Source organism: Salpingoeca rosetta (assembly GCF_000188695.1).
Source record: "Salpingoeca rosetta unplaced genomic scaffold supercont1.9, whole genome shotgun sequence".
NCBI lineage: Eukaryota > Choanoflagellata > Craspedida > Salpingoecidae > Salpingoeca > Salpingoeca rosetta.
The window spans coordinates 1,697,984-1,711,417 of NW_004754925.1; the positions used below are offsets into that span (position 1 = coordinate 1,697,984).

General features: G+C 58.0%; 3 protein-coding genes across 3 annotated transcripts in view; 2 read left to right on the forward strand and 1 right to left on the reverse strand.

Annotated features, from left to right (window-relative positions):
- The window catches only part of PTSG_04263 (TK protein kinase), an 8,699-nt gene extending 60 nt beyond the window's left edge, over nucleotides 1-8,639 (forward strand). The window contains exons 1-16 of the mRNA XM_004995105.1: nucleotides 1-356; nucleotides 501-694; nucleotides 985-1,423; nucleotides 1,774-2,157; nucleotides 2,443-2,524; nucleotides 2,731-2,820; nucleotides 2,955-3,189; nucleotides 3,457-3,637; nucleotides 3,894-4,210; nucleotides 4,580-4,761; nucleotides 5,059-6,085; nucleotides 6,265-6,350; nucleotides 6,578-6,661; nucleotides 6,934-7,006; nucleotides 7,265-7,393; nucleotides 7,629-8,639. The exon at nucleotides 1-356 is cut by the window's left edge and continues 60 nt beyond it. Coding sequence (XP_004995162.1) covers nucleotides 248-356; nucleotides 501-694; nucleotides 985-1,423; nucleotides 1,774-2,157; nucleotides 2,443-2,524; nucleotides 2,731-2,820; nucleotides 2,955-3,189; nucleotides 3,457-3,637; nucleotides 3,894-4,210; nucleotides 4,580-4,761; nucleotides 5,059-6,085; nucleotides 6,265-6,350; nucleotides 6,578-6,661; nucleotides 6,934-7,006; nucleotides 7,265-7,393; nucleotides 7,629-8,345 — 4,329 coding nt within the window. The 5' untranslated portion in view covers nucleotides 1-247 and the 3' untranslated portion in view covers nucleotides 8,346-8,639. The remainder of the gene's footprint in view (nucleotides 357-500; nucleotides 695-984; nucleotides 1,424-1,773; nucleotides 2,158-2,442; nucleotides 2,525-2,730; nucleotides 2,821-2,954; nucleotides 3,190-3,456; nucleotides 3,638-3,893; nucleotides 4,211-4,579; nucleotides 4,762-5,058; nucleotides 6,086-6,264; nucleotides 6,351-6,577; nucleotides 6,662-6,933; nucleotides 7,007-7,264; nucleotides 7,394-7,628) is intronic.
- Nucleotides 8,640-8,805: 166 nt separating this feature from the next.
- Nucleotides 8,806-11,212, forward strand: PTSG_12144 (uncharacterized protein; the record flags this gene model as incomplete). Its single annotated transcript, XM_004995106.1, has 2 exons — nucleotides 8,806-9,626; nucleotides 10,315-11,212. The coding sequence occupies 2 exons, from the start codon at nucleotides 8,806-8,808 to the stop codon at nucleotides 11,210-11,212; spliced, it is 1,719 nt and encodes a 572-aa protein (XP_004995163.1).
- Nucleotides 11,213-11,347: 135 nt separating this feature from the next.
- Nucleotides 11,348-13,434, reverse strand: part of PTSG_12145 (uncharacterized protein) — a gene marked incomplete at both ends in the record, with an annotated part of 5,725 nt that continues 3,638 nt past the window's right edge. Inside the window, one exon of the mRNA XM_004995107.1 lies at nucleotides 11,348-13,427. Coding sequence (XP_004995164.1) covers nucleotides 11,348-13,427 — 2,080 coding nt within the window. The remainder of the gene's footprint in view (nucleotides 13,428-13,434) is intronic.

Consider the following 13,434-nt stretch of genomic DNA (forward strand, 5'->3'; position numbering starts at 1 on the left):
CTTCCTCCATCCATCCACAGCAGCGTGTGTGTGTGTGTGTGTGTGCGCGCGCCTGCGACTGCAGCCTGCATTTTCCCTCTGCCTCACGCGCCGAGCGAGTTAGCCGGCTGGCCTTGTTTGTGTTTCCCACATCTGACAACCAACCAAGGAAGAAGATCAACAGCGAAAGGACAGCGAAAGGGGCGTCCTTGGTTCACACCGACACACACACACACACACACATACCCACCCACACGAACCAGTCACGATGGCACGCCCAGCTGCGCTGGCGCTCTGTGCGATGGCTGTCGTCCTGGTTGGCATTGGCAGTGTTGGCACTGCTGTTGCCGCCACTGCTGAAGCATCCTTTGTCAAAGGCAAGTCTGCCTCCCCTGCATGTGCACACACACACACACACACACCCGTGCTGTGCTGTCTTTGTTGTCCTTGTTGTCCGTGCTGTCTTTGCGGTTGTACTAACGTGCTTGGCGCTGCATGCCCTTGCCTGTCCTGGCGTTCAGGCTTGCCTGGCCGACCTCTGGTCATTTCCCAAACCACGTCTGTGAGTGATGTGGAGCTTCTTGCCAACACAACCATCTTCGACGGCAGCTTGGAGTTTACGGCCGATCTGTGTGGCCATGCCGATTTCAGCGGCATTGTGGCGCAGCTTCAAGCCAGCCTCAGCGATCTCACCGAAATCCGCGGCTACCTTGTGGTACGACGCGCGCGTGTGTGTGTCTGTGTCTGGTCTGTCTGTCTGTCTGTCTGTCTGTCTCTGTCTGTCTGTGTGTGTGTGTGTGTGTGTCGGTCTCTGTCTCTGTCTGTGTCTGTGTGTGTGTGTCTGCATGTGTGTGTGTCTGTGTGTCTGCGTCTGTGTCTGCTCGTTTTTCATGCTCGTGTGCTTGAGCAACAACACCCCCTCCTCTGCCTGCCCGCATGTGGTTGTTGCCTCGATACTCTGGTTCTGCCTTAAATTGCTCACGTGGGTGTGCGCCAACCCAACAGGTCCACGATGCGTCCTGTTTCACCGACCTCAGCTTCTTCGGCAGCCTCGGCGTTGTGCGCGGGCGGTACCTGTACAATGACGAGTATGCCATCTCCGTGGACGTGTCGGCCGACAACGGTGCCTCCCCGCCCTTCACGGCCCTAAGCCTCACGTCCCTGCAGACAGTTGAGCGCGGATCCGTGCGGTTCACGCGCGATGCGTCCCTCTCCACCACGTGCCTTGGCTTTGGGACCGCCAGCCAGGCTGCCCAGGAAGGCGCAAACTTCACCGCGCTGCTCTCCGGGCCCGTATCCGCGCCGCAGACAAGCAGCGGGGTGGTCACCATTGACGTGGGCGACTGGAGTGTCGTCTTTACGGAGGACACGGCGTGTGGCGGGCCCTTTTGTAACGCGGCGTGCGACGCTTGCTGGGACGCTGCTCCATCCAGCTGCCAAGCAGGTGTGTGTGTGTGTGTGTGTGTGTGTGTGTGTGTGTGTGTGTGTGTGTGTGTGTGTGTTTGGTGCTATGTGATGCTATGTGGTGTGTGTGTGTGGTGTGTGCGTGTGATGTGTGTGTATGTATGTATGTATGTGTGATGTGTGCGCGCGCTATGCCATGCACTTTGTTTGCATCTATTTGCATTGCATTTCCGCATCTCTGCTCAATTGCGTTGAGTCCTCCATGCTGCTCCCCCCCCCCAAACCACAATCACATCACGGCAATCATACCAGCTGCTTTGTTACCCCTCAACCCTCACCCCCCCCCCTCCCCTCTCTCTCTCTCTCCTTACCCCATCCCTTCCCGTGTAGTGTGCGATGCTGGTGCCTGTGGTGCCGCTGGGTGCCATGCGACAGCAGCTACCTGCTGCCCCTCCACGTGTGCGGGCGGTTGCTTCGATGCCTCTGGCTCAACACAGTGCTACGCGTGCGCTGCAAACCACTTGCGTACCGCCACCGGAGCCTGCGTGCCCACCTGCCCTGCCAGCACAATGGCGGCTGGCTTTGAGGCTGTCGCCGTTGCCAACTGCACCAGCGACCCCGTGTCCGGTGCTGTCACGTACGAGGACGCGTTCTTCTACTGCACACCAGCATGTGATCGCCGCACCGCCCTGTTTGCCGGCGAGTGCCGCGTGCGCTGTCCGAGCGGATACGCAGCTGTCGACGGCCAGTGCACGCCGGCACCAGACTACACAGGTGCGACAAGTCTCTCTGTGGAAGGAGAGTACGTCGTGCGTGTGTGTGTGTGCGTCGTGCGTGTGTGTGTGTGCGTCGTGCGTGTGTGTGTGTGCGTGTGCGTGTGTGTGTGTGTGTGTGTATGTGTGTGTGTGCGTGTGTGTGTGTGTTGTGTGCGTGTGTGTTGTGTGCGTGTGTGTTTGCGTGTGTGGTGATGCAGCGCTGTTGAATTGGCTCGTAACTCATCCTTTTCCTACGTCTCACTCTCCGCTCCTCGCCCGCCCCTCCTCCTTCTGCTGGTTGCAGTGTGCACGTCTGTGTACGATTTGACGCACGTGTGTCAGCTGTCGGCGCTTCAGCAGGAAGACTGCGACTATCTCCCCGGAAGGTAACAGCGCATGCATGATTCTCTTTTTTGAAATCAGGTGGCCATTCATTTGCCTTTGGTTTGTTTGATGATGACAAGTCTTGCATCTCTCTTTGCAATACCAACAGTGCACTCACTCACACACACACTTACACACACTCACACTGACACACACACACACACTCACACACACACACACATACACACATACACACACACACCTGTAGTGTTCACCTGCGTCCATACGGGAGCAACGTTGAATCATCCCTCGCCCTTGCGCCCGAATCCCTCATCTCACAGGCAACCACAAAGCTCAGGTTCGCCCGTGTTGGTGTTTGGGGAGTGCACAGGTGTTGCTGCAAGGACATGACACACGTGAACACCCAAGCATACGCATTCGTTCACTCACTCACTCACTCACTCACAACATGCATTGCATCGTTGTTGACAGGCGCGTTGGCGGGGAGCTGAGCGTGCACCGCGTGCTGCTGGAGACGGTGTCCATTTTGGAAAATGTTCAGCGATTCGATGCCAATGTATATGGCACGCTTGACCTGAACGACCAAGGGCTCTGGCTGAGCTCGCTCGCGCCGCCAACGGATGTCATCAGCGTGCACACCAACTACTTCCTCGGCACGCTTGGTCTTCGCTGGCTCCGCTCGCTTCCCCAGGACTCAAACGTGCACGTGAGTCCCGTCAGGGCAGTGATTCTGTGTGTGCGTGTGTGTGTATGTGTGTGTGTTTTTGTGTGTGTGTGTGTGTGTGGTTATTTGTGTGTGAATGTGTGTGTGTGTGGTTATTTGTGTATGTGTGTGTGTGTGGTTATTTGTGTGTGTGTGGTTATTTGTGTGTGCTCGTGGCATTGTAGTCGTTATCATCAGCAGTGTCTGCCACTCACCCATAATCAACCAACCTCCGTCCCTCCCTTCCCCCCCCCCCCACACCTGATGTAGTTTGTGGACAACTACCTGCTCGTGCTGCACAACACCGTGCGCTGGGCGGACGTGAACGCCACGGCCACTATTGAGATTCTCGGTCTGCTTGATCCGAGTGTCAATGGCATTTTCTTCTCCATCTTCGGACTGCTCATCTCCTCGTTCCAGAGCGCCGGCAACCTCCACCCAATCCGCAAAGGTGCGCACGTCGTGTGTGTACGTCTGTCTGTGTGTGTCTGTGTATGTGTGTGTATCTGTCTGTCTGTATGTGTGTGTGTGCATGTGCGTGTGTACATGCGTGTCTCTGTGTACCTGTGTATGTCTTTGTGTTTATGTGTGTGTATGTGTCCAAATGCCTCTGTTTGGCTGTGCATTTCAAGACACGCACACGTTCACTCACGCAACACCCGTCTGCTTCCCTCCCTGTCCCCCTCTTCGCTCTCCACCCCCTACAGAAGTGGTGCAGTGTGCGCAGCATTGCGGCGGCGCGTGCTGGGGACCGGGCGACCGGGACTGTCAGAAGCCCCCTCTCGGCAAGCTGCTCTTCAACGGCACACTGATTGACGACACATACGGGTGCCCGAACGGCACGTACGAGGACGAACTGGTCTGCCTGGAGTGCAACGCCCAGTGTGCCACGTGCAGCGGCCCTGATGATGACCAGTGCACGTCGTGTGACGGCGGGCTTGTGCTGCAGGACTCGATGTGTCTGGACGCATGCAGCGATGGCTGGTTCCCTGTTTCGAGCGTCTGCGTACAGTGCGATCCGGAGGTGAGTCGCTTGTCAACAGCGTCTGAATGTGACACTGTTGTTGGTGGTGTTGCTGTGCGTGTGTGTGTGTGTGTGTGTGTGTGTGTGTGTGTGTGTGTGTGTGTGTGTGTGTGTGTGTGTGTGTGTGTGTGTGTGTTGTATGTGCGTGTGTGTGTGTGCGTGTGTGTGTATGTATGTATGTGTGCGCACACCCGTGATTCGCTGTGGCAGTCTCTGCACATTGTGCAAGAGTGCGAGATGGTGCGTGTCCGCCTTTTTTGCGCGCGTTTCTTTCGCGGTTTCGCTGTTGTCTCACGTGCGCACCACTGCCCATCCCATGACTAAACACTATCTCAAACACAACCCCCCCCCGTCCACTTCGCACTGCAGTGCGCGCGATGCAATGCGCTCGGGTGCATCGAGTGCAACGATGACTTCTACGTGGTGGAGGGCACATCTGCGCCCGTGCTCTGTGTTGACACGTGCACCAACGGCACATACACAAACCCGACCGCCGGCACATGTGTGCAGTGCCCAGACGACTGCTTCAGCTGCAGCAGCGACAGTTGCGAGTACGTGACGGCATACATCTGTGTGTGTGTGTGTGTGCGTTTATTTGTTGGGTCTCTGGGATTGCGTGTGTCTGTGTCTGTTTTCTGTCTGTCTGTCTGTCTGTCTGTGTGTGTGTGTGTGTGTGTGTGTGTGTGTGTGTGTGTGTGTGTGTGCGTGTGTGGATTGGTGACGCCATGGAAGCCAACCGTTCGTGTGTTTCTCTCACGCTGAATAACCCATATTCCTCCTCCCCCCCCCCCCAACAAATCATCATCAAACACCCCCTCCCCTTCCCCCAAATGTACACGCCCATGCAGTTTATGCAACGATGGCTTCTACCGGGCAGACGTCGGCGGCGTTGGCACGTGCATGCCGCTCACCACGTGCAGTGCCGCGCAATTTGAAATGGTGCCAGCGACCGCCCTCAGCGACCGAGAGTGCATGCAGCTGTCCACCTGTGGCAGCAACGAGTACATTGCCGTTGGCGCCACCCCCACATCCGACCGCGTGTGCCAGCAGTGCCAGCAGTGCGACCCGGCAACGCAGGTTCGCGTTGGCGGCACGTGCACCGGCACCATCCCTGGCGAGTGCGTGTTTATCGACCTGTGCACAGCGAGCACGTGCAAGAACGGCGGGCAGTGTACCAGCATCAACGGCACGCAGATTGAGTGCACGTGCACAGCCGACTTTTGCGGCACGGTCTGCTCCTCGCCCGTCATTGATGGCAAGTGTCAGCTGGGCGAGTCATCCTCCTCCGCCAGCAGCGTCGTCGCCGGCGCCGGCGTTGGTGCTGGTCTCCTGCTGCTGATTGTGCTGCTCGTTGCGCTCTTTATTCTTCGCAAGGAGGGCCGGCGTGCGCTGGACGTGTACATACCCTCCAAGGAGCTGCGCGAGCGCACCAAGCCCGATGAGTGGGAGCTTGACCGCAACCTGCTCACGGTTGGCCGGGTGATTGGCGAGGGCCACTTTGGCAAGGTGAGCCACGGCCTGCTTGCCCACTCAGACGACAAGGGCACCATGGGGAACAGCGTTCCTGCAAAGGAGGTGGCGGTGAAGCAGCTCAAGGGCAACGCCAACGGCACGCAGGAGGAGGACGACTTCTTCAAGGAAATGGAGTTGATGAAGTCGCTCGGCCGCCACAGGCACGTGCTGAGCCTCGTCGGCGTGTGTTCCATCGACGACCCGATCCTGCTTGTGATTGAGTACGCAGAGCACGGCGACCTGCGTTCATTCGTGCAGTCGAAGCGCGCGACGGAGCGACGGGGCCCCCTCCTCAACAACACGCACTTTGTCGACTTTGGCGCACAGATTGCCAGCGGCATGGCCTTCCTCGAACACAACAGGGTGTGTGTCTGTGTGTCTGTGTGTGTCTGTGTGTCTGTGTGTCTGTGTCTGTGTGTGTGTGTGTGTGTGTGTGTGTGTGCGTGCGTGTGTTGATTTCCTTCACGCTCTTCTCACTCTCGATGCCTTGCGCCTGTCCCCGCTGCCACGAACATGCCCCCTTTCCCCTCATACCACATCAGATTGTGCATCGTGACTTGGCTGCGCGCAACATCCTCGTCTCGTCCGGCACCGTCCTCAAAGTCTCCGATTTCGGCCTCGCACGAGAGTCAGTTTGTGTGTGTGTGTGTGTGTGTGTCTGTGTCTGTGTCTGTGTCTGTGTGTCTGTGTCTGTGTCTGTGTGTCTGTGTCTGTGTCTGTGTCTGTGTGCGACTGTCTGCACGCACGTCTGTTCGACTCTAACTCTGCCTGTGCCTGTGCCTGTTTCCACCCTCTTTCTTGACCCTCTCGCCGCGTCTTGCATGTCACTCAAACGCCCTCCCCTCCTGACATCAGGATTGACTCTGATGAGGAGTACATCACGCAAGGAGAGGGCAAGATGGCCTTCAAGTGGATGGCACCAGAGTGCCTTCGCCTCGGGTACGTAAGTGTGCATGTGTGTGTTTGTGTGTGCGTTTGCATGTGTGTGTGTTTGTGTGTGTGTGTGTGTGTGTGCGTGTGCGTGTGTGCGCTTGTGTGTGTGTGTGTGTGTGTGTGTGTGTGTGCGTGTGTGTGTGTGTGTGTATGCGTGTGTGTGTGTGTGTACATGTGCACCAAAGCTTCCGCTTTGAGTTTGCATGGCGCCACTGCTCCACAACGCAAAGGTCACTGTCCATTCCCCCGTTCCCTTTCGCGTTCACCCGCCACTGCAGCGTCTTCACTGCCAAGTCTGATGTGTGGTCCTTTGGCGTCACGCTCTGGGAAATTGCAAACTTTGGCGGCATGGTGCGTCGTGTGTATGAATGTTTGCTCCTTGCGAATCTCTCCTTGTCTGTACACCCGTTCGCGTTCCGACATCACCACCACCATCATCATCATCATCATCACCACCACCACCAACAACAACAACAACAACAACAACAACAACAACGACAACAACAACAACAACAACAACAACAACAACAACAACAATGCTCATTTCACCGCGTCACCATGATACTCTACCCGCGTAACCCTCCTCCCTCCCCCCGGCCCCTCCTGCAGCCATTCCCGCTTGTCGGCAACGACAAGGTGTTGGAGGAGCTTGACCGGGGTCTGCGCTTACAGCAGCCGGATGAGTGCTCGGATGCCCTGTACGCCGTCATGAACGCCTGCTGGCTTGATGAGGAAAACGTAAGGAGCACATAAACACGTGCACGCGTTTACATGCGCACGTGAGGGTTTTGTGTTTGTTTTTTTGGGGGGTTGCTCGTTCACACGGCTCCCACCCGTGTCACCCCTTCTCTCTGTTCTGCTGCTGATTTGCATTATGCCACTCCCTGTTCTCTCCCCAAACCTCACTTCCAACTCGCCTCCCCCCTCCCTCCAATTATCCTTCGCTTCCCCCCCCCCCCCGCTGCAATGCCAGGCCCGCCCAGCGTTCCAAGAACTGCTTGTGCGCCTGGCCAAGCTGTCACAGCACGACATCACATACTACCAGGACCCGAACGCAGGCCAGCGGCCAGACCACATGCCGGCGGAGGTGTTTGAGCGACTGGTGGCGCAGGGCCGCCTGCGTCCCGTGTCCAACGACTACACCACCGCGGCTGACGGGCGCGGTGCTGGTGGTGGTGATGAGGATGATGAGGATGAAGAGGAGCGTTTCCCCACGTACGACAACGAGGCTGTGACGATGACGCCGGATGAGCTGGACGAGCAAGACCGCCGCAACACGCTGATGGCGCAGCAGCGGGGCATGGAGGAGGTTGCTGACGGCGCTGCATACGACCTGGGCGCCGCAGATAACGAGGGCGGCACGGCCGAGGACGAGATGGACCAGGCTGCGTATGATCTTGGCGATGATGCTGCGAACGGCGGGGCAGGGGAGTCGATGACCGAGGAAGAGATGGATCAGGCAGCGTACGATATGGGTGATGCCGACGAGGACACGGCCGCGGCACCTGCAATGACGGAGGAAGAGATGGATCAGGCAGCGTACGATATGGGCAACGAGAGTGAAGAGGGGGGCAGTGACAGCGAGGACGAAGATGATGATGATGATGATGATGATGATGATGATGATGATGATGATGAAGAGGAGGAGGAAGAGCCACACGGGTTTTCAGAGAACCCGCTGGTGAAGTGACGTGAGACAGAGTTGCGCTGACGAGTGTTGTTTGAGTGACGCGGTTTGAGGGACGCGGTTTGAGGGACGCGGTGTGAGTTCCTTATCGTGTTGAGACGTTGAGCTGATGCAGTATTGTGAGTGTGTGTCGTGCATGAGGGATAGTAGGGGTGCTCTTCTTTGTGCTTGCTTGTTTGCCTGCTTCTTCCTCTCCTTGCTTGCTTGCTTACATGCTTGCTTCTTTTTTCATGCTTCTATTTCGCTTGTTGCACATGCCTTTTGTTTCTCTTGTTACATTACAACGGTTCCCATTGCTTATCGCTCTGTAGCCTGTCAGCAGGAAAGGAAGGGCATGTGTGTGTGTGTGTGAGTGTGTGTGTGTGTGTGTATGTGTGTGCAGATTGGCAATCACATCCCAAGCACAGCAAATTTGCTTTCTTCAAGCAAGCAAGCAAGCAAACGCAAACATGACGTCGCCCAGATGAGCCACCTCGCCAAGGCATCCTCAACGGGCGGCTGGAACGCGCAGTGCGCCGAGAATACCAAGAAGAAAAAGTACGACAAACTCATGAGGCAGAACGACAGGACCTTCTTCCCCCTGGCCATCGAAAACGGCACGGGTCGCCTGGGCGAGTTCTTCGTCCGCTTTATCAAACGCGTCGTCTACAACGCCGACCTTCCAGTACACGTACACAACCACGCAACACCCAGCTACTACGCCTACGCCCTCCAACGCCTATCCATCGCCTTCCAGAAGCGCAGCCACGAAGCCACCATGACGTGTCGCTACGGCAAGGGCGGCGGCGCCGCCGCGGACGTCCAAACACACTCCATGTTTTCTACCGAACGCAACACCAACACCTGGGCCACGGCCGCCAGAGGTCAGCGGGCGCAACGCAACCGACCGCCTCGCCGCGGAGACGGACGCAGAAAGAGACGACAAAGGCAGACAACCGCCGCCACACCACCACCGCCACCACCACAACAACAACAACAACCACAACAACAACAACCACAACAACAACAACAACAACAACAACCACAACAACAACAACAACAACAACAACAACAACAACCACACCAACAACAACAACAACAACAACAACCACAACAACAACAACAACAACAACTACAGCCACGGCACAGCGGACGCCCCGACTGCGGAAGCCGTCGGACCCGCCAACCCGCGACCCAACCCTCGGAGGCCGGCCGCAGCGCCACCGATACGGTCGACGGGGAAGGGCCGGGCGGCAGACGCGCCGTCTCGCAGCCGGCGGCAGCGGCGTTAGCACCCACCCACTAGTTCGATAGTGGGTACCCCTCCAGCCGGCCCTGGGGTCGCGACGTGTGACCCACCTATTAATACGAATGCTTCCCCCCACTTCGAAGCGGACTCGGGTCGTGTGCACGTGTGATTTAATTCGTTTTGTTTGCGTATCGCGCAACGGTGCCGCGGGCTCTGCTGCCGTCTTGTGCTCTTGTGCTTTCTTCTACTTATGCTTTCTGCCTTCTCCAACTGATCTGGCAACCACGACGTGTCGCTTGCGGGCAACCCCACCACCGGGGCAAGCGACACCATTAAAGTTTTACATCAAAAAAAAAAAAAAAAAAACGCAAACAAACTTGCAGGGCACATTTCCCACTTTGTTCCTCTGCTGCATGTTGGACGAGTGGCTACATTCTGTTCACACCGACACAGACATCTCCATCGACCGTGAGTTCATGCATGTGTGTGTGCGTGTGTTTGCGCTCTTGTTTGTGGGTTACCCTGAGGTCCCCGTGTGGACTTGTCGTGCTCCTCGTCCACCACTCACCCGTCTCTTCGCCTGTCCAACAGGCAACCATCTCTCCTCGCTTTGGGGGTATTGCAGGTCATCTATGTCGAAAAGTGCGTTCAGCTGACATGCTCCGTTGCCACAACGTCTCCACATCCACGCCGAGCCATTTACCCATCCATCATCGTGGTGTCGTTTCCTCCCCCGCTCCCCAGCACCAACAGCCATCAAGAGCAAGCACATTTGTCGGGATGCGTGAACGGGGATGTTGGGCTCACCATCGACCCACCGCCGCCGACGGCCGTTTGGGTTCAGGTCGCTCGCCGACCCCCGGCAGGCACGTGTGGGAGCCGCCGGGTCCTCAAGCGCACGTTACAGCCCGACAACACCGTCAACACGATTGTTTTGCGCGGACGGACGGGTGTGCCCCACACGCGGGAGACGTGCTCTAACTTCTCGTCGGAAGGACACGCACGTGGTCGTCAGCGAGAAGACGCTGCAGGCACCGTTCGAGACGAAGCTGCAGCTGCTGTCGGGGATTGCCGCCGTGTTCGTGGGCACAGTGCGCAGAAAGACCGACGTGGAGACAAGACTGCGGAAGCACGCTGCCGAAACGCGAACCTCTTCATGTTCCTGATGTCGCTGCAGCCCTTTGTATGGTGGGACCTGTCGCTGGGGACGGACAACCCGAATCCCGAGGACGGAGGCGGTGGAGGAGGTGCAGCACGAGAGTTGGGCGCATCCACGCGCTCAAGCCGGCGTTCTCGATTGGCGTGGGCGTGCAGCGACGACGTGCTGTTCCGCACGGTCGGGGACGGACAGCGAGTACAGGCTGGCGACCCAGCCCTCCGACGAGGCTGCTGGGCGTCGTGCACGCTGAACGGCCGAACCCGCTGCCTGCAGATACTGTTGCAGTCCAACGTGCTGACGGAGCCACTTTTCCACCGGCCGCACCCTGGAGCTGCTGATGCGCAAGGCGGGCGTGCCGGCGTGGACGTGGGGGTGGAAGAGGTTGACGTGTGGCGTGGTAGGGTGTATGCTCGTTGCTTGTCAGCAGTTGGATTGCGTGATGAGTTTACTAAAGTGTCAAACAAGCAAGCGGCAAGCAAGTAAAAGCAAGTGGCAAGCAAGCACGTGAAGGAAAGACAGGAGCAAAGTGACCAACCAGCAAACCAGCAAACACAAGCACACACACACACACACACACACACACACACACACACACACACACACACACACAGCACACAGTCAAGTGGTGGCGTTGATCCGGCTGTTGATGGCAGTGCACCAGTCAGCGAGCGAGGTGTCAGAGCGCGCGTGCAGGCGGAAGACGAAGGTGCGGCCAGGAACAGCAACGTGCAGCTCCTCGCCACCATGGGCGAGCTCAGCTGACTGCACGCTGGAAAGGGGGATGCGCCGCTTGGCCGTGCCTGAAGCGGACTTGCCGTACGCGAGGTGGTCGTCGTCGTCAAGCTTGCACCAGCACGGGCGAAAGACGGCCCTCCGTCGCCCACGCTTCCGCAGCCAGCCGGCCAGTGGCTCATTTGGGCACTTGCAAGCGTCCTTGTACAACGCTCTTGCTGGTGCAGAGCAGCCACGAGGACAATCGTGCCCAGTCCCTGTCTTCTTGTCTTCACCGTCGCTGCCCGTGTTTGCTGGGCGTCTTGCCTCAGCGTGAACCTGTGCAACTGCACCGAGAAACCGCATGAGCAGGTTGCGTTGTGGAGCAGACGACTGGTACACGACAGCAGAAGAGATGAACCGAAGAAGAAGGTTGCGATGAGCAAGCACGTGTTGCTGCTGAAGTTGAGACTCTGACACGTGTTGCGTGGATGTGTGCTGCCTGGTCACAGCACCACCACGAATGCGCCGCAGATTGCGCTCTGCCTTGCGGGTGTTTGGGTGGTCTGGCCCGAGCGTGGCTGTAAACACGTTGAGCGCCTGCTGCATGTAGGCGCAGGCCTGCTCCTTGTCCCCGCGCTTGTCGTGCAGCAGGCCAATGTTGAAGTACGTCTGTGCTGTGCTGGGGTGCTTCTCACCCAGCGTCTCCGCCTTGATGGCGAGGTCCTTCTGGTACAGCTCAATCGCCTTGTCAAACTCGCCCTTGTTCTTGTAGGCGATGCCGAGGTTGCCGTACGTGCTCGCTGTGCTCGGGTGCTTCTCACCCAACGCCTCCACCCTGATGGCGAGGGCCTTCTCATAAAACGCGATCGCTCTGTCGTACTCGCCCTTGTTGTCGTATGCGTTGCCGAGGTTGTTGTACGTGTTCGCTGTGCTCGGGTGCTTCTCACCCAGCGTCTCCACCGTGACGGCGAGGTCCTTCTCATAAAACGCAATCGCTCTGTCGTACTCGCCCTTGTGGCGGTATGCTTCGCCGAGGTTGTTGTACGTCCGTGCTGTGCTCGGGTGCTTCTCACCCAGCGTCTCCACCGTGATGGCGAGGTCCTTCTCGTAAAACGCAATCGCTCTGTCGTAGTCGCCCTTGCTACCGTATGCAAGGCCGAGGTTGTTGAAGGTGCTCGCTGTGCTTGGGTGCTTCTCGCCCAGCGTCTCCACGAAGACGGCGAGGGCCTTCTCGTGGTACGCAATCGCCTTGTCGTACTCGCCCTTGCTGTAGTAGGCGAGGCCGAGGTTGCCGTACGTGTTCGCTGTGCTCGGGTGCTTCTCCCCCACTGTCTCCACCGTGATGGCGAGGTCCTTCTCGTAAAAGTATATGGCCTTGTCGTACTCGCCCTTGTTCTTGTACGCGATGCCGAGGTTGTTGTACAGCGCCGCCACGTTCCTCCCCTTCTCCCCTTCGGTGCGGAGGTAAACTGCCAGCGCTGTCTCGTAGTAGGCAACGGCGCGATTGTGCTCGCCAAACTGGTACAGCACCAGCCCAACCTGGCCGCACAACCCCGCGAAGGCGTCAGTGCTGTCCTCGCCTCGTGCTCGCATGGCTTCGACGGCACCCACCGCCTTTTGCAGGCACCACGCGCGCAGCTGGTCCTTCACGGCTTGGTTGACTGCGCCGAAGCCGCCCGCCCACGACTCGATCGCTGTGAAGATCATGTGTTTGTCGTGCGGGTTGAAGGCGTCGGCTCGCTCTGCCTGCACGCGCACCAGCGTGTCGGTCACTGCTTTATAGTCATCGCGAATGGCGTTTTCGAGCGCCTGTTCTTCGCTGTTGGGTAGTTGGATGGTGACCTCTGTGCCTTCGTTGCTAATGCCACAGAAGATCTCCCACAAACACCACGCGCGTGTCAAGGGAACAGGGTCTCGCCACGGCATGAGCACCAGCAGCACATGGCCAATGTTGGCAATCGACTCCTTGAACGTCGTGCTCCACCTGGGTG